The 25841-nt window shown below is 40.3% G+C and overlaps 1 protein-coding gene and 1 long non-coding RNA gene across 3 annotated transcripts in view; one reads left to right on the forward strand and one right to left on the reverse strand.

The window, feature by feature from the left end:
• The window catches only part of LOC123514236, a 28154-nt gene extending 15962 nt beyond the window's left edge, over window positions 1–12192 (reverse strand). The window contains exons 1-2 of the long non-coding RNA XR_006677543.1: window positions 12067–12192; window positions 4601–4745 (exon numbers count right to left, since the gene is read on the reverse strand). This is a non-coding gene — a long non-coding RNA (uncharacterized LOC123514236). The remainder of the gene's footprint in view (window positions 1–4600; window positions 4746–12066) is intronic.
• Window positions 1–25841, forward strand: part of LOC123514232 (prostasin-like) — a 51084-nt gene that overhangs the window by 2294 nt on the left and 22949 nt on the right. For both annotated transcript variants that reach the window (XM_045271954.1, XM_045271953.1), the window contains exons 2-5: window positions 6818–7020; window positions 8932–9066; window positions 10189–10276; window positions 12089–12250. In XM_045271954.1, the coding sequence (XP_045127889.1) occupies window positions 6907–7020; window positions 8932–9066; window positions 10189–10276; window positions 12089–12250 (499 nt within the window). In that variant the 5' untranslated portion in view covers window positions 6818–6906. The remainder of the gene's footprint in view (window positions 1–6817; window positions 7021–8931; window positions 9067–10188; window positions 10277–12088; window positions 12251–25841) is intronic.

Consider the following 25841-nt stretch of genomic DNA (forward strand, 5'->3'; position numbering starts at 1 on the left):
TACCCATCCCTAACAGTGCTGGGAATGCAGAGAGATTGACTTTGTCAATACAATGCATTATACGGAAGAGGCAAGTCCGAGAGAGAGGAGGAAAGGGGGAAGGAAATATGTAAGAACATATTGCAATAATACAATAATACTATCTATCCCTTATACTGCTAGTAACGCAAAATAAGACTGAATTGGCTCACAAGCCGTGCCTCAGTGTTCCAGGAAAGAGGCAAGTCCAAGAATAAGGAGAAAAGAGGGAAGAAAGAATGAGAAAGCATCACATTAATACAATATCTGTCCCTAATACTGCTAGTGATAAAAACATAAAGATTTAGTTTAACTGCCGTGCAGTTGCGTCGCCTCTCCTCACCTGGCCGAGGGAAAAGGATCACACTGGTGAGAATGATCGGTGAAAACACGAGGCAATGAGGTCAAACAAGCAAGGCTGTCACCCTCTTCCAGCCAAACATCACTTTCCTTCAGCATTCTTGAGAACACATAAACTTGTTCATTTTCTGGAGGAGAGTTTAATTTCCCCGGGCCTATCTCAACTTGAGAACTTTCACTTATACGCACTGTCACCTCGCTGCCGTCACTCCAGCCAGCGTGCTGGCTAGGCTGTGGAGAGTGACGCCCGCTACCCTTATGTAACTTACTCTTTAGTTATCTATTGTGAAAAAAAAAAAATTCATTCAAGCTCTCTCTCTCTCTCTCTCTCTCTCTCTCTCTCTCTCTCTCTCTCTCTCTCTCTCTCTAAGAAGAAACACCTACATAATCACCATAAACACTAAATCAATAAAAGTTATAGAACATCAAGTCTACATTATTTTTTCAGTCATAATTTCACTTAATTCAATACACACAAAGGCTAACAAGTATAGTGAATTCAGACCCTCATGAACACGCCTCGACTACTTCACCACCAGCACCACTACTTGATCTTCTGACAAGAGAAGTTATAGTTCACAAAAGGCCACACCGGTTTTTTCAATCTTGTACACGCAAGTAAGTTTTACACTTTTTTTTCCCATATAACACGTTCCAGGCTCAAACTTACGTAGTAGCATAATTAGGATACTAACAGTCTTATTACACGAGACACCACACCCTCACTAGTAAAGAAAACGAGAACACATTCCTTTCCGAACCTTAAGACGGACCTACAACTTTCCCTAGCCATTCCAGTCTCGGATCCCCCGGCAAACCAACCCCAACATTCCTCTAGCCACGCCCAACACTGTCACGGAGAGGACGTATGGGCTAATGCGGGCACACATTACCCATATATCGTATTCTAAAAGACTTTTTTACCATGGCTAATTTCAAAAGTAACAGAGATGATAAACCGGGTTGTTAAGGATGTTTTTCCTGCTGATACTGTATAAATCTTGCTACACAACCCACGTAACTTCAACACGTAAAGCCTTTTGAAAGAAGTTGGGGTACTGAGTAGAATCGTTTCAGAATATGGTCCAAGATTATTTAGAAGACAAAAGTAAGGACTAATGTTATGGAGATGGGCACATACCAAGACTGGCAGCCATAGAGCCACGAGTATATCGCAAGCAGATTAAGAATTTGGGTCCGCCGTGGTACAGTGGAACCATGCGCGCTTTGGGGTCCGAGGGGTCTCCAAGCGCACGGGTTCGAATCCTGTCCACGGTCCAAGTGTAGGTTAGGCTTCCTCACTCGGGGCAACGGTTCCTTACCGCAGCCACCCCCCGATATAAACAAAGCGTTCCCGTCCTATACCGCAGCCCCCTGCCCGTGTGCGCACATGCCTCACGGCCAGATCTACACATTATATTTCTTTCTAACTCAGTGTTATGTACTTTTTTCTAAACTTATTTTTGTCATTTTATTAATAAAAGAAAACGTAAACATAATCATAAATTGTGCACTAATCATAAATTCAACACCACACACTCTGCACCTGGTGAGGGTGGCCCTGAGGCAGTCATAACTAGGTTGCTCCCCCTCACTTGCCGAGAGGGTTTCAACACTGCTGTCACTATCACTCTCTCCTATTTCTTTTTCAGGATCATAGTCTGAATCATATTCATCTGGAGAGTCTTCCAGTATATCCTCACTATCTGTCTCATAATTATGATAATCCTCATCGCTGCTACACGAAGCAGACGCCATTATCTCTAACTAGAGGCAATAGAACAGTTTCACCACGGCCGATACTAGAGAACTGATGTTCTTGGGGGGACTGTGGGAATAATATATGTCAAAGAATAGTGATTGGCTTTATAGTTTATGCATGAAAAATTAACTCCGATATTGATTGGCTAGTGGGGGGGGGATGGTTTTGTTACGCTGGGATGGCTAAAAATAACGCCTCCAGTGTTTGTTTGTTTATAGTGAACCACGTGGAGCATGAAAAAGGCAAAATCCGCACTCAGGCCACGGTTATACACGGAAATGAATTGGTGTGGTACGCACGTACCACGGCGGCATCTTGCGGTACCACGAAGTCGCTTTTGCGCGTGATACGCACGTACCACAAAACAGTCTTGCGGTATGGAAGGGGTTAATTAAGATAGGAGGTACCCCGAAAAAGTATCCCCCTTTAGCTCATAAATTCCCGTGAAAAAGCCCACATGGTATAAAAAAAAAAAAAAGCATATCCTAGAACTAAAGAGATACGATGAATATGGACACAGGTGAAAGAGAAAATCCAATTAGCTACTTATTTAATTGCTGTTTTCCCTTTCGTGAGCAACCCAACTTTTCCCTTCCACAACAAACAGTAGACAGTAGGTCAGTTTCCTCTCCAACTCGTCTAGTCTTGACCACCAGTAGCGAATCGTTGTATTTCAAACCTCACCCAAAATGAGTTGTTGATAGATCATTCGTATGCAAAACGTTATAAGGGTTATTTTTCTTGTCATATTCTCTATGCCGGATGTGGCTTTATGACGCGTTGAGAGAAAGGATTAGCTGATCGGTTCCTGACGGGTCAGTCTTGGCTTTCGTGGCTCTGTTAGTGAGTCAAAAGCGTTTAAACATTCCTCTCCGTCATAACCAGTTAAGTAAGACGTTTCTCTTACTGCTCGTCTCTACTGTGAGTTGCCGCGCAGTCTCCACTCCTCACTTTACTTTCTACCCCACCAGAACCTAGAAGCAACGTGTCTACGTCGTCGTTTAGGTAAATAGGAGAAAGTGAGAAGCAGGGTCCAAGATAAGGAAAAAGTGGACCTTATTTTGAACCAATGAGAGAACAAAGACTAGGAGTTGTGATTATGGTAAATGATTATAGGTACATTGTCGGCTATAACTGTAGGTGTGCGCTGGGAGAGGGGGTACGTTATGTAAGTAAATGAATACAATCACTCACTTGAATCAAGCTGGAATCAAGATATCACTGTGCAAAGATCAAAATAATTATTTCACACTAGGAATCATTGGAGATAAATGATAATTAAGATGATCACATACGAATTTAGCATTTTGAAAGATAATACACACAGCTAAGTATAGAGAATATTCAGTTAAATGTTCTACTGTTCAATAAATAGTTTCCCGTATATTTGAATTATGATTTCAAAAGGTAACACTCGCAGAAAGGAGAATAAATATCAACCATATTGCTCAACTATCAATCTGATGAAATGGTCTTTAACGAAATTTTTTTTATATATAATATAAAGAAAGGCATTAATGGAAACAATACACGTCGTACAATAACACGGAGATATTGGGAAGACTTCCCATGCACTATACCACTATACCGTCATTCATCCTGCATACGCTTTTCTTTAAATCTCCAGAGATCTAACAATAGTTCATATGTATACATCTCAATACAAATAGACGTTTCTGGTCACCGTGCCATTAACTGCGAGGTAAACAATCTCCTATTGAATGCACAATGACGTCAGCATTGTCGTGGACGTGTAAAGCATGAGAGCGAGTCAGTTCCAGCGACCAGCACAAATCTCCCACGGTAGTGACGCAACACCAACGGTCGTGCGTGACACTCCCAGCAACATCATATCTACAAATGTTAGAAGTATATTCTATTTCTCCGCATGTCGGCCTTTGTAGTGTATTATTATTGCATTTCATAGTTAAGTATATGAATGTTTTAGTGCATTGTGTGGACTGTGTTTATTACACCTTATTGTCATTGTATCTCATATTTAAGAGTGGTTAGGCTAGGTTAGGTGTACTGTCTTAACTTAAGACAAAACATTTTTTGTTATATATGTAATTTTTTTTTTTTTTGGGGGGGTGATCCAGTGAATGGACTCTATACGACTTTCTGCATATTTATCTTTATAACGAGTTCTTGATTTTTCCTTTTTTTAGTGGAGAGAATGAATAAAATATATATTCCATTTTACTGTGGTCTCAGTCCTACCCGAAGATCGGTCAGTATGAGCTCTGAGCGCTTTCCGTACGGGGAAAAGCTGGCTGAGTAACCAGCATGCAGGCGATTATGGTGAAAAAAAGACACACACACACACACACACACACACACACACACACACACACACACACACACACACACACACACACAGTCATGCAAAATGGGAGATCCATATATGCACATGTCACGTAAAACCATGTCACGTAAAAGTGCAAACAATGCATGGCTTACCTCATAAAGACCTCCGAACAACGCAGAAAACTTCCGGATGTTTGAACGAAGGGAGGGAGGCGGCGTTAGTTCCGCCGCAGGGCTTAGCTGAGGGTGGTGTGCTGGCATCACCCTCTCTGGCCTCACTCTCAAGCGGACCTATTTACTGTTGCAGGAAGGAATGATTTAGTATAAATTGAAGCAGCTCCATGAAGCTTACTATTACTAGTGCAATGCTTTGTAGTTCAAACAGCAGAAATAGAGTATCTGATATTTGTATGACCGTTTAATGGTTGAAAAATGAAGAGATAAAACAAGTAAATTAATACATATAGAAACAGTAATATACATAAACAACAACAACAACAACAGTAGCACCACCAACAATAAACAACAATAATAACAATAATGGTGAAATAAACAATTAACAATACAAGGATTCTAGAATATACATACATTTATAAGAACAAACATTTGAGATTTATTTGAGGAAAACATAACTATAATACAATGACTAATATGATCATGAATTATATTGAACATATAAGAGAAGGGAACAGAACAGCACTTGGATTCATTGCGGTGGCAGTCTGGTGGTCGCAACAATCTTACAAGGCAGTATGTTCTAGACTCTAGAGGATCAACTAACCTAATTATATTCCGAAACACTTCTGAGTCACAAATCCTCTACATTCAAAAGGCTCTATTTGAAGCGATAAGGGATTTAAAGAGTTTGTCTATGAATGTAATGACAGATTAGCAATATTTCTACAGCATTAACAAAAGATCCCGGCTAATAATCTATGTCGTCAATGAAAACAGTCGTGGTGAGAGCGAAACGTTCCTAAATTCGGTTTACAATCTTCGCATAATTAGTGGCTAAAAACACATTATAAGATGCACTGAGAGAGAGAGAGAGAGAGAGAGAGAGAGAGAGAGAGAGTGGGTACAAGTTACGACAAAGCAACGGTGTTTCCCTTTCCTTGTTACCTAAGTTAGCCGGCGCCGCTATCCAGGTGACCCCAAAACTGCGGAGATCAGCCCGCACTGAAACAAAGAGACTCCCTTTCGTTCCTGCACCAGCTAGATCACGCACCCCACTTACACTCTCACTCACTCTCACTATATACATATATACTTTACACACACACACACACACACACACACACACACACACACACACACACCCGAAGATCGGTCTATGAGCTCTGAGCTCGCTCCGTAATGGGGAAGACTGGCTGGGTGACCAGCAGACGACCGATGTGAATTACACACTTTATTTAAGACGTCTGGTTCAATACGAATTTCGGGTTAACATCTGCATTTCTGGTACAGGATTAAATGTGTGCATCATCTAAAAACGCCTTATTCATTACTGAATTTGGATTAACATTTCTCTCTAAGGGAATGCAGCAGTATGTTCCACTAGGATGATGGACACATGCGTGCGTGCACATGGGTAGTAATCCTGGGGGCACCTTGATAAAGACTATCTCTTGTATAATGATAATCTTTGGCATCATGAGGAGAAAAGGATCGATATCCATGAAATATGTATTGTTTACGTACTCTGTTGACATTGTTAAAGATGAGAATAGGATTTCCATCACAAAGTACGCCAATTTCTTTCTAAGCAGTGTGGTGTTAGATCAGTCATGACAGTAACACAATAGGCTTCTCTCCGTGGTCTGTGCTTGTAATACACTAAACTTAGGAAAACAAAGCACTGCAGGCAACAAAAGTCACGTGTATCGCCAGCATGATCCCAGTAACCTGGTTTGGCCGTAAAAGAGAAAGTGAAGAAAAAAAAAAAAAAAAAAAACCAGCACAATGCCAGTCACTGTCAAATTTACGGAGAATTTGATGGGCCGCGAGAAAGGCCTCACTTTCCCCTTCAGCAAACTCAGGAGCATATTTTTAAACGCTTCTGCTCTACAGCTCACTACATTTTAGAGGCTATAAAGCTACATACCTTTTTTTTTTTTTTTTGAGGAGAAGGGGCGTGTGTTCTTTAAGTGACAGGTTAACTACACTACATTATTAACGGGGTTTACAGTCTTGAGAAGCTGGTGGCTAATCACATTTGTGTCCTTTGAAAATAGTTCTGTTAAGAGAATAAAGCGTTTCGGAATAAGTCCCTCAGTTATTAGTCACGTGGCGGGTGGCGCTGCGAAAGGTCGCCACGTGATGCGCGGGACACAAGGAGTGGCACGGGGAGTGACTCGGCATATTCACCAGGTGTAGAGGCGGCACGGCGATCCGACTTCAGGCACGGCGGTTTCCCCAAGTTCCCCCTGGGTCCCGGTACCATCCTGGAGGACACCAATATGGGCAGCAGGCAAAAGAACGAGCAGAAGTTCCAGGGAACAACCTGCGGGAGAGTTGTAACGCCAAGAATCATTGGTGGCGGAGTCTCCGAATATGGAAACCATCCGTGGCAGGTAAGTCACTTGCCCTGACAGCGGGTCACGTGTTGGTGTGTATGGTGGTCACTTTATCCACTTATCGCTGCCATCTGACGCTCACTCATTCAATGTACCATTTACAGTTATTTTTCCTCTTCCCTATAAACGCGTGGTCTAGTGTTTGTAAACTTATTATAAATTCCAGAATTGCTTTCTCTCTCTCTCTCTCTCTCTCTCTCTCTCTCTCTCTACACGCACAAGCACTCGCGCGCGCAGGTATACACACACACACACACACACACACACACACACACACACACTTGGGGGGGTAGCTCAAGATGAAACGGAAACACGAGAAAAGAAAGTGGGCAAGGATATGAAATCAGAGAAAACAATTGGGCAAGCGAAAGCCACCGGTTTATTACGGAGCACCGAGATTGAAAACATGGACCGTGTTCTGAGAAATTTACGCACTATACTTCCAATACATTCAGAATGAATCTATTTGAATAACACAGGTTTTTAGGACTATTTTCAATGCCTTAGTGACAAACTTAGACACTTTCTATATTATTAGTTGTATAAACACTCTTGGTAATCCGGCTGCTCATCTTTATTGCTTTTGAGATTATAATTGTGATGAGAGAGCGAAACGTTTCAGAATACAGGCATTTAACGGAGGCTCTCACTCTGTTGGGAGGGACGTGGGCTGACTCTCAATTTTATCTGGTGTGGAATATGGAATGAATAAGGACGGAGTGACTAGCAGTGATTCGTCGTAAATACGTAAAAAGTCAGGGAGCGTGAAAAAAGACACGTGATGGAGAATTGTGTGTCTGTAATAATGGTGATCATATTGCATTAACCATGTATACATTGAAAATATACAATGAGTTGGGGGGAGAATATGTTATTTGTTAATGGCTCGCACAATGGTAGGAACAGCGCTGCGGCGGTGGCCAGTGCGTGGCGCCCTCAGCCGTTATCTTGTGGTATCCTATAACATGGGGCGGGCCAGCCGCGTCAGTGGGAGCAGGTGGCATATAATAGGCGTAAGTAACGCAGCAGGCCCTTCCCAAATTTCTTAATGGCTTGCCAGTGTACGAGTATGTGTGTGTGTAGAAGGGGAGTGGTTTGATATATGTGATTTGAATTTGCTGCTATTTTCGTATTTAGAATACTTTGTGTATATTTGTGGTCAATTAAATATTTATTTATGTACATCATTTTGTGGGGCGCACGGTAGCGTATATATATATATATATATATATATATATATATATATATATATATATATATATATATATATATATATATATATATATATATATATATATATATATATATATATATATATATATATATATATATATATATATATATATATATGTGTGTGTGTGTGTGTGTGTGTGTGTGTGTGTGTATCACAAGAACATGATAAAATAAGGAAACCTAAAGGAAGGTGCCTTCTGCGTGGCTGTCTCCGTCTTTTCCCGTAACTTGAGAGTATGTACTGTACATACATATTCGAATTTCCGTTTTGTCACATTAAACATTGTTCTAGAGTATTTATTAAGCATTCCTTTATGTGTTAAAAATTTATTTTTTGGATCATATTTGTTTAAGGGGTTAGGGTACTGTAAAGCGTTGCATTTTTGTGGTCGATATATACCTACCTCTTTAGCTACTTAACTTCTATCTATTTATATAATAGCATCTATCTACCCGTTCATCTATGAAATATATTTACTCATTACCGTCCATTATCCCTATTCTCTTTAATAACAACATCATTACGAGTCCATTCCATGAGTTAATCTGCCACTGTATTTGAGAACCAATTCTTTCCTATATATCTTTTGAATCTAACCTTTCAAGCTTAAACCCATTATTTCTTGTATCATGATTACTGATCCTGAAACTTATGTTTATGTATGTGCGCTGAAGGCGGAGATCGAGGTGTCCCGGTACGGGGAAAGCTTCGTTCACCACTGTGGGGGCGCGATCATCTCCCCCCACCACGTCCTCACCGCCGCCCACTGTCTCCAGAAGGGCCGCTCTCGCCACGAGTACCGCATCAAGGTATGGACTGTTTCCCCTCCCACTTACATCAATGAAAAAATTATCTATGGATGATACTCGTACAAGTGCCTTTCCAATTTTGATGATTTGTAGAAACGTCGAAAAAAAAAAAAAATCTTAGGGGGATTATGATTATGCTGCTTTCATTCACCTTCAACCATATGTAGAATTGCAGTACTTAAAATCTGATCTGAAGGGGAGATAACACTATTTTTTTCTTTTATCTAAGCGGAGATAACATTATTTTTCCCCTACACTGAGGACAAAAGTACCACTCAAATTTTGATTTGAGGACGAAGTAATACTAGAGTTATCAAAAGATTAGGTAACTTCTTTATATATATGTATATATAAATATATATATATATATATATATATATATATATATATATATATATATATATATATATATATATATATATATATATATTGGTAAAAAAAAATCCTATCTTAAACGGACTTCTTTATCTACAGAATTTTATCTGAAGATGAATTAACACAAAAATTTTGATCTGAAGACAAGGTAACAACAAAATTTTGATCTGAAAGCAATATAAACTACTTTCCATTTAGATTATTGATAGAAGCACTAAAAATCCGATCTGAAGGCTAGATAAATACAGTCCAACTGAGACCATTTATGGAAAGGCCGGAAAATCTATCTTAAGACTACATATTTGAACATAATCAAAGTCTCCAGCATTCACTTTGATCTACTGAAAATTCATGCGTGTAGGGAATTTGTTGTATGTATACTGTCTCCAGCTATCACTTAATTTCATTAACGGTTCATACGTGAGAGGAATTAATACATTATATAAGTTTCCAGCATTCATTCCAACTCGTCGAAAAGAACTGCTACAGATATGCAACATTTATACGAAGCTCTTCACTACCAGCACCCTGCCTCTCCCAGTCAAACAAACACAAACACCACCCATTCTTGGCGTAATACCTGTGCCAGTTACCATCACAACACCAGTCCGAGAAACAGCCTGGGGCGAGAGAGATAAACAGACACAGGAATACATAGGCCTAGCAAAAAGAAAGTGGACAGTAATAACATTTGTTTAACCCTAGCATAAGAAAGTGATCATTAATTACATACACTTTTTTCAACAGGTCGGAGAACACAACTTGATGAAGGAGGATGCGGACGAGCAGATGTTGGAGATCGAGAACTGGGTGGTGCATCCTAACTTTGGCAAGGGTGAGTTTTGGGATGTTGGAACAGAAAGCATGCGGAAAACACTTAATTTTTTAAAGGATGCAAACAAACTGTGTGTGTGTGTGTGTGTGTGTGTGTGTGTGTGTGTAGGAGGCGGGGAAGGAGGATTGACGGTAGTACGTAAACTTTCTTGAAATATTAATAGAATAATGGAAACATTCTTGAAGATTTCGATGACTTCATTAAAACCTGTTTGAATTATCAGAACAGACGGCGAAACACACACACACACACACACACACACACACACACACACACACACACACAGTCCGGTAGCTCAGTGGTTAGAGCGCTGGCTTCACAAGCCAGAGGATCGGGGTTCGATTCCCCGGCCGGATGGAGATATTTGGGTGTGTCTCCTTTCACGTGTAGCCCCTATTCACCTAGCAGTGAGTAGGTACGGGATGTAAATCGAGGAGTTGTGACCTTGTTGTCCCGGTGTGTGGTGTGTGCCTGGTCTCAGGCCTATCCGAAGATCGAAAATAATGAGCTCTAAGCTCGTTCCGTAGGGTAACGTGTGGCTGTCTCGTCAGAGACTGCAGCAGATCAAACAGTGAAACACACACACACACACACACACACACACACTTAAGAGGCTGGTTCACACGTGTCAATTTGCGACTGAAATTGCAAGTCGCAAAAAAGACCAATATGTTGGTCTTGTTCAGTCGATTTGCGACTTTGTTTACGTTGTGACGTCACAGAAAAAGGTTTGAAAATGTGGTGTCCAGATGTAGAGATGATGTTTGGAGAAAAACTGCGCATCTGGGACTCTGAAAATGAATTAAGGAGAGTTCACACGAACCAATTTTCGAATGAAATTGATAGTCGCGATAAGTATTGATTGAGCCCTTCTAATCGGAAAACGTCACACATAGCGACTGGAAAGTATCGGCTGGTTGGCGCTTTGGCGGGAAGTGAGTGTAAACAAACAGCTACCTGTCAATATGTCTCCCGGCGTCCAGTGACGATGCTGGAGCTGTGGTTGTTCTTTTGGCGTACCGGAAGTCAACAGAAAAGAAAATACCTGTGGATACGTCCCTGGCTAAGTAGAAGAAAAGAAAGGAGTGTCTACCACACACTAATCTTAAGAAGACTATGCACAATTGCGATCAAATTAAATCCTGACAAGTCTTCAATCCTCACCTCCAACATCACCCTGCACTAAAGGAAACAGTTCTTGGAGTGGCAGCTATTTCGTCGAACGACGATTTGCGCAAGCTTTTATTACTGTACGTATAATTCATTTCTGGGGTCCCAGATGTGTTCTTTTCCCTCACCAACTCTAACATCTCTACACCTGGAGCACATCTTCAAAGCTTACTCCGTGACGTCACAACGTAAAAAAAGTCACAAATTGACTGAACAAAACCAACATGTTGGTCTTATTTTGTGACTGGTTTCTCTAGTTACCGACTTGCAATTTCACTCGCAAATTGGCACGTGTGAACCAGCCTTAAAAAAGAAGAAAAAAAAATCGCAAATCGACGTTTGATGAGATAGCTGTCACTCTTCAAGAACTGTTTCCCTATCTGCAGGGTGTTGTTGAGGTGAGAATTGCATACTTGAGGATTTTATTTGATCGCAATTGTCATCGTCACCAGAAGACATCTTGTTGAGTAGTGGTTTACACTCACTTCCCGCCAACCAGTTGATGTTTCCCAGTCTCTATGTGTGAAAGTGTTCCGACTAGAAGGGCTCAGTCGATATTTCTAACGACTTGCAACTTCAGTCGCATATTGACACATGTGAACCCGCCTGACCTTACTTACTGAATGTTTTGCGGCATTGCAGACGGGCAGTACAACAACGATGTGGCGGTGGTAAAAGTTCGAACACCGAATGGGAGAGGGCTCAATATGACCAGATTCGTGACTCCTGCCTGCCTGCCCTCCTCCAATATTCGCTACGAGCCGGGCACTCGCTGCCAAGTGTCAGGATGGGGACTGACCGATCGTAAGTACCCACTAACAGTAACACCACTACAGTTTTGTATAATGAACGAATGATATAAACTGTTTATCTAGATAGATAGATAGATGTAAGATACGCTATTGCCTTTGCAACGGCAGCGCAATTTACTTTTCTTGCTTCAGGGCTGGATCAGGGCTAAGTCACTCTTTGTTTTTCTAGTTTTCCAAAGTTCTTCCACATACAGTGTATATTTTTCTATTTCACCTTCACTTACTGGGTTGAACAAAAGAACTTTTTCTAATATGGTGTCTTCTGTAATTGCATATCTGCTGCGTTTGTCTTTTAGTCGTTGGCAGTGTAATAAAAAGTGTTGTAGTGTTTCACTTTCTCCTTCCTGGCAGATGTCACACTTTTCCTCCCCTCCACTAAACCTCTTCCTCCAGTTTAGTTGTAAAGAATTAGTTCGGCACCTGAACAATAATTTAGATTTAAATGTATTATCATATATGTTTTTTTCCTTGATTTCTTTTTTATTCATAAAGTACATATTCAACGTTGATTTTCCTTCCATTCCTGCCCTCCATTTCCTTTCTCCCCATATCCTTACTCTCTCCTTCATGTTCTCTTCAGTCATTTAATTTAATTCTTCCATATTGCTTATGTTGATTTGTTTCATATACCCTCTTATTATTCTAAGCCACTGACTTACTTTACTATTTTCCTTCATTTCTTGTATTATTTCCCTTAATAAATCATTATTTCCTTTCAATACATGTTTTGCGTAGCATAATTTAATTTTTATATCTCTTTCTTCCTTGGTGGCACTTCCTACTTCTCTTCGTAATGCCTCTACTGCCACATAATTTGGTGCTCCTAAAATATGTCTCCAAACTTTATTTTCTATTCTTTGTAGTTGTTCCAGTTCTGTTTTATTCCAGTCCACTACTGCTCCTCCTGTGAGTACACTTGGCAACACTACACTCTTCCAGTATGTTTTTCCTATTAAAATTTTATTACATGATCTTGCCACCACTAAAAAAGCTAAGTTTGACATTTTTCTTGCCAATTCAATTTTCATTTTTTTATTTTTATTTCTTCATATGCTTTCTTTCTTCTGTAATCCTTATTCCTAGATATTTAATTTCTTCTACTACCTCAATATCCTTTATCTTTTCTGGTTTAGGTTCTTTTCTATTTATAATCAAACATTGGCTCTTTTGTATATTGATGTTCAGCCCACATTCAACAGAAGTCTCTGTCACTAAAGTTATCATCTGCTCCATTCCTTTCCTGCTGTTTGATAATAGAAGCCCTGTTCATGAGTCTGAAACACTTCCTTGAATATGCAAGAGCCTTATGGAACGTAAATATTCACCGAGAAGGTTATGTCTTCTCTTTAGTAAAGTGGACCACACTGAACTTTCTATCCTGTGACAGATGTTCCTGAACTTAAGATTTGCATCCCACAGTATTCGAACTCACGAAACGCTGAATACTGTTTCGTAACAAAAATGAAATGTTCGAGTCACAATCCATTATATATATACCTATATATATATATATATATATATATATATATATATATATATATATATATATATATATATATATATATATATATATAGAGAGAGAGAGAGAGAGAGAGAGAGAGAGAGAGAGAGAGAGAGAGAGAGAGAGAGAGAGAGAGATTAAAAAAAATCTATATCACACCTATCTTAAGACAATCATTTACATTTAAAGGCGCCAGAGAACAGGCATTTTATGACATTAATTGCTGTTATGCCTAACCCATTAGTGCTCAGTCATAGATCCCGTTAGATTTTTTTTAATGTAATTTAGTACAAATGGTGTCTTTGGGATAAGGAATACAATTCAAAAATATTTTTTTAGGAAATTGCAGGTCTTCCTTGTCTATCTGTGTGCGTGTGTATGTGTGTGTGTGTGTGTATTTACCTAGTTTACCTAGTTTTAGTTTTACAGGGCCTGGGCTTATTCTCGTGTGGCCCTGTCTCCATATCTACACTTATCCAATCTTACTTTAAAAGTATGCACACTCGTTGCAGACACCACTTCTTCATTCAAACTGTTCCTCGTGTGTGTGTGTGTGTGTGTGTGTGCTTACCTAGTTATGTTTTATAGGAAAAGAGTTATGCTCGTGCTGTCCTATGTGTGTGTGTGTGTGTATTTACTAGCTGTAGTTTTACAGGGCCTTGGCTTTATGCTCATGTGGCCCCATCTCCATATCTACACTTATCCAATTTTTCTTTAAAACTATTCACACTCGTTGCTGACACCACTTCTTCACTCAAACTGTTCCACGTCTCAACACATCTTTGTGGGAAACTATATTTTTTAACATCTCTCGGACATCTAGGGAGGCGGTGGGGTAGTGGATAAGGTGGTGAGCGCGGGATCGGGCAGACGTCCACGCGTAGGTTCGAATCCCACCACGTACAGTCTTAAACACTTTGCCATTTGTCGAGTGGTTTAAAGTTACCTACATGTCACCATGATACACAGGTTGCAGGTGGATAAGGTGGTGAGCGCGGGATCGGGCAGACGTCCACGCGTAGGTTCGAATCCCACCACGTACAGTCTTAAACACTTTGCCATTTGTCGAGTGGTTTTAAGTTACCTACATGTCACCATGATACCCAGGTTGTAGGTGGTTACACCCAAGATGAGCTTTGGGGGTGATAATGTCCCTAATATGGGGTACCACTATAAATAAAATTGCCTGCGCCACTAATGGGAGGAAGCTGAACAGCGCTTCCCATACACTCTTCAAGTGTGCCTATAGGCGCTATAGGCCTTACCGTAAAAGAAAAAAAAAAAAAAATCTTCCCTTTCTCAGCTTTATACTATGCGATCTTGTGCTTCGAATGTCATATTCTTCTCTCAGGATCAGTTTCTCATTATCCACTTGGTCCATTCCGTTGATCAATTTATAAACTTGTATCAGATCCCCTCTCTCCCTTCTCTGCTCCAGGGTTGGTAGATCCATAGCCTTTAGTCTCTCCTCATATGTCATCCCTTCAAATTCTGGAACCATTCTTGTAGCCATTTTTTGTAGTCTCTCCAACTTCCTTATGTGTTTCTTTTTATGAGGGGTCCACACTACTCCTGCATATTCCAATCTGGGTCTTATTATAGTACTTATCAATTTCTTCATCATTTCTTTGTCCATGTAGTGAAATGCTACTCCAATATTCTTTAGCAAATTATATGTCTCTCTAAAATTCTGTCAGTATGGCTTACCAGTTGATTGTTTTCTTCCATCGTCACTCCTAAGTCCTTTTCCTTTTTACTTTCTCCAGTTCTACTCCATCTCCCATCTTATAGATTCCCACAGGTCGTCTTTCACTCTTTCCCATTTCCATGACATGGCTTTTGTTCACATTGAATTCCATTTCCCACTTTTACTCCATTCCCAGATCTTATTTAGGTCTTCTTGCAGTATTTCACAATCCTCTTTTGCTTTATAACTCTGCACAGTTTCGTATCATCTGCAAACAGATTTATGTAGCTGTTCACTCCTTCTGGCATGTCGTTATATATATATATATATATATATATATATATATATATATATATATATATATATATATATATATAAAAGTATTGGTGCCAATACTGACCCCTGTGGCACTCTTTCTACTGCTCTCCACTTGGACTTCATATCTTTAACTACCGTCCTTATTTCTCTCCCCTCAAATAATTTTCCATCCATCTCAATGTGCTTCCTTTTAAGCCACCCTTCTCCTCTAACTTCCACAGTAATCTTGCATGTGGCACTTTGTCAAACGCCTTTTTAAATCCAAATAAATACAGTCAACCCATCCTCTCTCTCTTGTACTCTATCAACTATTCTAGAATAGAAACTCAATAAATTAGTTACACAAGACCGTCTTTTCTAAAACCAAATTGGCTATTTGATATTAATTTGTTGTCTTCAAGGAACTCGATCCATTGTTTCTTTATTATTCTTTCACACATCTTGCATATTACACTAGTTAGTGATACCGGTCTGTAATTTAAAGGTTCTTCCTTCCTTCCGCTCTTATATATGGGAACCACCTCAGCTCTTTTCCATTCTACTGGTACTGTTCCATTTTCTATTGAGCATTTTATGATGTTGTATATAGGACTTGCTAGTTCTTCCCTACATTCTTTCAGTATTCTGCCTGAGACTTCATCTGGTCCCATTGCCTTCTCTTCATCCAGTTCCTTCATTAACTCTTTTATTTCAAGCTTGGTTACTTTAATCTCTTTCATATAGATTGTCTCTCTATTACCCTGTGGCCTTTCAAATTTGGATTCCTTAGTAAAGACCTCCTGGAATTTATTATTTAATAGTTCTGCCATACTTTTGGGTCTTCCACCATCCCATTCTCTCCTTTTAACCTTTCTATTGTTTCTTTTGCCTAATTTTTCCATTTATGAATCTGTAGAACAATTTTGGTTGCTCCTTACATTTTTCGACAATGTCCTTTTCATAGTTCTTTTCCTCTTCCTTCCTCACCTTAACATATTCATTTCTGCTGCCTTGAAGTTTTCCTTATTTACTGGATTTCTATTTCTCCTCCACCTTTTCCATGCTCCATCTCTTTTCTCCTTTGCCCTAGCACACCTTGCGTTAAACCAATCTTTCTTTCCTTCTTCTTTAGGTCTATATTTCGGGACATATTCCCTGACTCCTGTTTTGTATATTTCCAAAAATAAGTTATACTTTTCTTGCACTGTCTGAGTTTTCCATCTTCTCCCAGTTACGTTTTAAAATAGTTCTTGAGATTCTCAATATCAGCCTTTCTGTAATTTAATCGGTCTCCTTTGTATGAATCGTCTCTATCTTCCTTTCCCTCTTCTATATCCATTTCTAATATTACATGGTCACTCTTTCCCAATGGGCACTTATATCTTATATCATCATTCATTTGTATACCCTTAGTAAAAACTAGGTCCAATCTCGCCGGCTCATTGTTTCCTCTGAATCTTGTGTTTTCCTTTATTCCTTGGTCCATCATATTGTCTATCATTAGGTTCAGAATCTTTCTCCCCAGGCTTCTTCCCCCATACCACTTTCATAATTTTCCCAGTCCACTTCTTTACAGTTGAAATCTCCTACTAATATCACTTTTCTCCTTTCTTTAATGATTCTCGTTAGACTCCTTATTGTGTCATCTATCATGTCTTTATATTCTTGATTGGTCCATGAATTTGTTTTGGTGGCACATATGTTACAATGATTGTTAACTCTTTTTATTAATATGCATCTTAACATACAGTACTTCTGCTTTTCCTTCCCACATTCCACTTGGTTTATCACTATCTCCTTCCTTAACGTTATCATGACTCCTCCTCCTCCTTTAACCCCTCTGTCTCTTCTCCATACATTATACCTATTATCCAAGTCTATTTTCATTGCCTCATTTAGTTTTGTTTCAGCCAGACATACAATATCTGGATTTTCTTTCTTTATGTAATCTCTTAATTCTAATTTACTTGATAAAATCCCGTCTATGTTCGTATACATAATTTTTAGTCTCTTGCCTTTATCACTTATAGTTAAACTTGTTCCACTTTTTCCTCTTCCTTCTCTTTTATATACCATTTCCTTATCCTGTCTCCTAGAATTCTCCAAAAAAAAAGCCTTTTTTTCCTCTTCTGACCTTTCAGTATTTTTTCCCTTACTGCTGCCAGTTCATTGTATCTCTTCCTTTCTTCCTCCTTTCTTATATATATATATATTTATATATATATATATATATATATATATATATATATATATATATATATATATATATATGCAACCTTCTGTTTCTCTGAGTTTTGTTGTTCTATATAATATTTCTTCTGTTGCTGCTTGTGATTTTAGTAGTATCTTAATTGGTCTCGTTTTTCCTTCTTGATATGGTCCCATTCTGTTTATTTCTTCTACTTCCTCTTCTAAGTTTTGCCTATCTTCGTCATTTAGATTTTTTAGTAGGTCTTTGACTGATTTCATTTCTTCTTTTTTTTCTTCTTGGTCTATATTTTATATTTTTTTCCTTTAATCCAAATACGATTACACTCTTTTTTTTTTCTGCAATTTCTCTAACTAGATTTTCTTTTGTCTTGAGGACTCCTATCATTTTGTTTAGTCATATTTTCATCTCTTTCTTTTAGTTGTTCTTGAATCACCTCCTGAAAATCATCCTTATCTTTCTTATCTTGGACTCTCCATGCTTGTACTTCTTTTTTAATCACGTTCTGTACTCTTTCCTCTTCTTTGTTTACTAGATCTTTCAGCTTCTCTTTTTCTTTCTCGGCTTTACCGAGTGCTTCTTCCATCTGCTTCTTGTAGTTAGCTACTTCCTTTTTCAGTTCGTTTTTCGCTCTTAGTCTAACTTCGTTTTCTTCCACTTTTTTTTTTATTTAATCCTTTCTCTCAGTTTTTTAAATTCTTTTTCCTGTTCTTCATTCTCTTTCATTTCCATACCCTCCTTTATCCATTTATCTAGTTTACGTTCAATAGTCAACACTCTCTTGAATAGTGAAGTATTTGCTGTATCAAACAAAACCTTCGAATGCGCTTACTCCCTCATCAACATATTTATCTTCTTTCATTCTTTCCCTAGTCTCATACCTGCATTTAGATGGAATCTCTTCTTTAATCATGATTCTCTAACACTTGATTTCATGAAAAACGATTCTACACTACTCGCCCAGGCCACTGCAAGTACAGTAAGTCCTCATTATACGGTAGTTCTTTATACGATAAATTCAGTTACGGTATTTGGAAATTACTACCCTCGATTCGACATCCGGTAAGAAAAATTCAGATACGGTATCCGCTCATGTCATCCGAGAGGGCCCAGCACGGGGGACCAGGGGTGATGACGTCATCCACGTAACACCTCCCCGCCACTCACAGTACTGACTTTAACTTGACCACCCTTGGAGCCTATTATCTCTTCCCCTTCCCCGCCTTTTTTTTACCCTTATGTTCCGGCGATCGTATATGAACAATTGCATCAGTGCGTCCGTAGCGACGGCCATCGTTCCCGTAATCAAGAATTTTCGCGCCTCATGTTTGAGCTCCACGCACGGTTTCTCGAGTCAGATGGCGAGTGGAAGTATCTGGCTTCTTTTTCCACCCGTAGTGTTGCCACTATTATAGCTCTGTATATTTAGGAGTAACGAAGCTATTCTCCCATTCTGAGGGCGACACTTGGCAACCCCAGCGACCCACCGTGTCGAAAGCACCCTGATAAGAGCGAAGGGACGTCTCAGTTCATAACTCAAAAAAAAAAAAAAATAAATAAAATAAATAAATAAAATAAAATAATAATAATAAATAAATAAATAAAAAATAAAATGATGAATAGCAAGACGGTAAGCCCGTCACCTGTCAAATCTCCTACTGTAATTTTTCTAAACTATTCTTCCACTATCACCAACCTTTCCTTCTTCCTTCACCCAATCTATTCTATCCCTCCTAAAGAAAGAAAGTTCATAATTCACTATGGAACAAGACAGATAATTTTTTCATTTAGCAGTGCTTCTGAGTCTGACTACAGTGACAGTGATTATGAGGAAGAAACTGAAGAAAGCGAAGACAGCAGTAGTGAAGACTCGGAAAATTATTCAGAGGATCCACCTGTTTTCTCAGAACAGAGAGAAGACAGAGATAGTGGTGATGGAGAACAGACTCCAAACATCGTATTGAGAACCCAGAGTGGCTCACGGAGACGCAGGCGTGCCTCTCGTGTTCTGGGAAGACAATCAAGGGGGCGTGTGTGTGTGTAATTCACTGTTTGATCTGCTGCAGTCTCTGACGAGACAGCCAGACGGTTACCCTACGGAACGAGCTCAGAGCTCATTGTTTCCGATCTTCGGATAGGCCTGAGACCAGGCACACACCACACACCGGGACAACAAGGTCACAACTTCTCGATTTACATCCCGTACCTACTCACTGCTAGGTGAACGGGGCTACACGTGCGTGAAAGGAGACACCCCCAAATATCTCCACCCGACCGGGGAATCGAACCCCGGTCATCTGGCTTGTGAAGCCAGCGCTCTAACCACTGAGCTACCGGACCGTGTGTGTGTGTGTGTGTGTGTGTGTGTGTGTGTGTGAGAGAGAGAGAGAGAGAGAGAGAGAGAGAGAGAGAGAGAGAGAGATGATCCCTACATATTATTTGCTTGAAACTTGATATGAAAAGGGTGAAGAATATTTCTCTCTCTCTCTCATTAAGTGTACAATTTTCTTCCAAGATGAGAGAGAGAGAGAGAGAGAGAGTGTGTGTGTAATTCACTGTTTGATCTGCTGCAGTCTCTGACGAGACAGCCAGACGTTACCCTACGGAACGAGCTCAGAGCTCATTGTTTCCGATCTTCGGATAGGCCTGAGACCAGGCACACACCACACACCGGGACAACAAGGTCACAACTTCTCGATTTACATCCCGTACCTACTCACTGCTAGGTGTACAGGGGCTACACGTGAAAGGAGACACATCCAAATATCTCCACCCGACCGGGGAATCGAACCCCGGTCATCTGGCTTGTGAAGCCAGCGCTCTAAACACTGAGCTACCGGACCGTGTGTGTGTGTGTGTGTGTGTGTGTGTGTGTGTGCTTACGCGGTGTCATCGCTCACCGAGCTGTTTCTGCTTGATGGATCACACAGCGGGCGGAGGAGGAATCCTTGATGAGGCAATAACTAAACTTTCAGAGGTCACATCGAGCTAGAAAGTACATCATTGTATTGAGAATAAAAAAAGAGAAAATAATTATTAGTATTCAAACAGTCTTCTGACAATTTCTAGGTTTACCAATTTTACCTGTCATGGGATATTGGAAAATAGTTTAATCATCGGAAGATAAGGGTTAACTGCATTACATATTACTTACATGCATTACTAATTAGATGAATAAATGGAATATTAAAGGGTCTATTGTAAGCACAAATATATTCATAATAATCATGGCAAACACTATAAACCTACTACAAGCGGCGAACCATGCAGCAACTGATAAAGGGCACAGATGGGCCTGGCAGACCCAATATCATTGAATGGTGGAAGTCGTATAACATTAAGCACGCCTTAGATAACACCTAGTCATCTTGGGATGAAGTGAAGACGTCTACCATGAACTTGGCATGGAATAAAGTATGGCCAGAATGCGCGCATGACTTCCCAGGCTTTGCTGAAGACGACATCGGTGTGATCAGAAATGACACAGTAAATCTGTGCCATAGGGCTGGCTTCGATGAAGTTGATGATGATGATGTTCAAGATCTTTTGGAAAGCCATGCTGAATCTCTCTCAAATGATGAACTTATAGAGCTAGACAAGGCATCACAAGAGGCAGAAGAGGGAGACGAGGAAGAGGAACCTGTGCGTGGCCTGGACAACAAAACTCTTAGAGATTGTCTCGGCGGTATCGAAAAAGCTCTGGAAACTCTGAAGGAACGTGACCCAAATCCTGCCAGGAGTAGCAAAGTGGCTCATGACGTAGAGAAAAGTGTCAAGATTTATCAAGAAATCTATGATGAAAAAACAAGAAAAACTGAAGTCTTCCATCTATTCATTCTTCAAGCCAGTCAGACATGTCATCTCTATCACACCTGCCGACCCTGCTACAGCTGGCCCTTCCTCAATATCCTCTTTCTTCAAACCAGTGAAACCTCCTTTCCTCAATATCCTCTTTCTTCAAACCAGTGAAACGTGCCGATCCTGCTACAGCTGGCCCTTCCTCAATATCAAACCAGTGAAACGTGCCGACCCTGCTACAGCTATCCTCAATATCCTCAAACCAGTGAAACGTGCCGACCCTGCTACAGCTGGCCCTTCCTCAATATCCTCTTTCTTCAAACCAGTGAAACGTGCCGACCCTGCTACAGCTGGCCCTTCCTCAATATCCTCTTTCTTCAAACCAGTGAAACGTGCCGACCCTGCTACAGCTGGCCCTTCCTCAATATCCTCTTTCTTCAAACCAGTGAAACGTGCCGATCCTGCTACAGCTGGCCCTTCCTCAATATCCTCTTTCTTCAAACCAGTGAAACGTGCCGATCCTGCTACAGCTGGCCCTTCTGTATCTGCTTCCGACATTGCAGATGACGACGTCTTGTCCTTGTCTGTCCACTCGGCGGAAGATGAGTAAGGGCTGAAATCCCTACTGTCCCTTAGCCTCGGGAAAGACATCATCTGATAGAACACACGGCAATTTGAAAGGTAAATAAAAAAAAAAAAAATTGTTTATTTCTTTTGCGCAGTACTTTACTTTTTTTTTTTTTATGATTATCATCATCATGTATTTTCATTTCTGTGGGGGTGACTTTTGACATGCTGGAACGCATTCACTATTATTACATGTTATAATGGGTTCGGTATACGGTAAATTCGATATGCGGTAAGGTTTTTAGGAACGCATATGTACCGTATAACGAGGACTTACTGTACTATACAACAGGTAGTGAAGATCAGCTGATTATTGGAGCGACGCCATTGCGTACTTCCTCGACTGCGTTTGGTGTATTACCTAGTTGTAGTTTTACTTTATGCTCGTGTGGCCCCGTCTCCATATCTACACTTATCCAGTTTTCTTTAAAACTTTGCACACTCGTTGCTGACACCACTTCCTCACTCAAACTGTTCCACGTCTCAACACATCTTTGCGGGAAACTATATTTTTTAACATTTCTCAGACATCTTCCCTTCCTCAGTTTCTTACTATGCGATCTTGTGCTTCTAATGTCATATTCTTCTCTCAGGATTAGTTTCTCATTATCCACTTGATCCATTCCATTAATCAATTTACGAACTTGTATCAGATCCCCTCTCTCTCTTCTCTGTTCCAGGGTTGGTAGATCCATTGCTTTTGGTCTCTCGTCATATGTTATCCCTTTAAATTCTGGAACCATTCTTGTAGCCATTTTTTTTGTAGTCTCTCCAATTTCCTGATGTGTTTCCAATTCTAGGTCTTATTTTAGTACTTATCAATTTCTTCATTTCTTTGTTCATATAGAGAAATGCTAATCCAATATTCCTTAGCAAATTATGTTTCTCTCTATATGTCTGTGTGTGTGTGTGTGTGTGTGTGTGTGTGTGTGTGTGTGTGTGTGTGTGTGTGTCATTCAAACTTCTCTGAAAAAAAAAAGTGTGTCTGTGTGTATTTACCTAGTTGTATTGTACAGGGTTTGAGTGGGGCTCACAGTGTCCTGTCTCCATATCTCCATTTATGCACATTTTGCGCTGTAACAACTTCATCACTCAATGCATTCCACTTTTCCAAAGTTCTATGTGGAAAACTGTATTTTTCAATATCCTTCACACACTGCCTTTTCCTAATCTTATCTTCTTTGCATGTCCTCTTGTCCTACCAGCTTCTTTTGTCACCAGCACCAGGTCTTCCTTGTCTATCTGTATAATAATAATAATAATAATAATAACAATAATAATACGGTGTATTAGGAATTGCAGTACATACATACTGAAAATATACATATGGGGATTGTGGGGAGACTTAAGATTAGAACATTATCTTAGTTGTTTATGGATCGCACCATGGAGGGTATCACCCTGTGTTGGTAACGGTCGGTCCTCAGCGCCATAAGTGGTCTGACCACATTTGTCTAATGTGTGGCATGGGTTGGTTGGGGTGTGTTGGGGGGCAGGAGGTATCATGACCGTGGGTGGCACAGCAGGCCTCTGCCCAGCCTGACAAGGGCCGCTCAGTGTCTGGAAGCCAGTGTGGAGAGATTGAGGGTAGTTAGGGCGTGACCGTAGTTTGTGTAAGCAGGGCCAAGGATGATCCTGCATGCCCTCTTTTGCACATCTTCCAGTTGTTGCTGTTGAGTGGAGGTGAGGGAGGAAGACCACACTAGTGAGGCATACATAAGTCTGGGCAAGATAAAGGTGAGGTATATTGCCTTTAACTGATCAGTTGGTGTGCCCATTGACTTTAAGTCTGCGTAGCATGTAGAGTCTGTAGGCCGCTGATCTCACTGTGGCGGTAACGTGTAACTTCTATGTCAGTTGGTCGTCCACTGTGACCCCGAGCAGCTTGGCCGACCGAACCATTTGGAGGGGATGAGGATCCAGGGAGAGTTGGGAGGGGAGGGGACTGCCACTGAGGAAGTACAGACATGCATTACTACAGTTTTGGTGTGGTTGATTGTCATCCTGCTCTGCCGACCATTCCTGTAGGCTGTTCAACGTTGTTTGAAGTGCTGAGTAGTCTGGGTTTTTGTTGTCAATTGGCACACCCACGGTGCAGTCATCCACATACTTCCAGTGATGAGGGGTGTTTGTCAGAGCATCATTAATCAGTATCAGGAAACAGAGTGGACCCATCTTGGTGTCCTGAGGGACTCCACACGTTAGCTGTTAGTAAGAGGATGTGTGTTTCTGAGAATGTACAGCTTGCTGGCATCCCGTGAGGAAGTCAGCCAGCCATGCTGTCAGGTGAGAGGGAAGACCCAGACTGATGGCTTTGTTGATGACAACAGTGTGGTCAACCAGATCAAAAGCTTTCCTGAAGTTCACAAAAGTGACTGAAAGAGAGGTGTTTCATTTGTCTAGCTGACTGTGAATGAAGTCAAGGAAGTTGATTAGGTAGTGAGAGGTTGAGGTGGCTCTGATGTTGCCAAATTACTGTATGTCTATGGAGTTACTGATTTTGTTGTATGCCCAGTCAAACACAAAGTCTTCACAGATGAAGCTAGGGATGGGTGTAATAGCGACTGGCCTGTCATTGAGTGATTACAGGCTGGGTGATGAGAAAATTAAAGAGACCAATGAGGAGAAAGACTTAGGAGTAACCGTGCAAAACACTTTGTCACCGGAGAAACACATCAACAAGATATTTTTGAAAACAAATAACATGCTTCAATATTATGTACCTTAATAAGACCCCAGTTAGAATATGCAGCTTGTGTCTGGTCACTGCATATGAAGAAAAATGTGAAGAAGGTGGAAAGGGTACAGAGGCTGGCAACAAGGATGGTACCAGGACTCAGGGAGTTAGGCTATGAGGAAAGACTGAGGCAACTGGGGCTGACCACATTAGAAGAGAGAAGAATAAGAGGAGACATGATAACTATGTATAAATTGGTGAACAAGATTGACATATTGGACAGAGAGTTGGTAAGGGTTGATTCACACTATCAGTCCGGTCTGGCTTCTCTCTCGCTCCAATCTCACTCCGGTCAAAGTCCTGGTGCATTCACATGTCCGATCCGCTCTCGCTCCGCTATCGGTCCCATCCCTTCCTCTCCTTCAACACTAATGGAAGTCATACCACCAGTGACGTAGGATGTGTGACTTTTCTCCATCCAATTTGGCAGTGATCGCCACTTCACTTAACGAAGAAGAAAGAAAGCAAAAAAGTAGATTGTGGGTTCATCCTATGCTGAAAGATAGAAAGAGTGAAGGAAAGATACATACTTTATATCCTCATCATATTGATGATGAAACTAAATTTTTCAACTACTTGTGAACATTGGAACACTTGAAAAAAAAAAATACTAAAAAAAAATTGAGGATGAAAACCACGAGATGTAATTAACTTTTGCATATTTTTTTCCAGTGTACTCATATATATATATATATATATAAAAAGGGTTTTAAAAAAAAAATTTTTT

This window comes from Portunus trituberculatus, chromosome 37 (genome assembly GCF_017591435.1).
Source record: "Portunus trituberculatus isolate SZX2019 chromosome 37, ASM1759143v1, whole genome shotgun sequence".
Lineage (NCBI taxonomy): Eukaryota > Metazoa > Arthropoda > Malacostraca > Decapoda > Portunidae > Portunus > Portunus trituberculatus.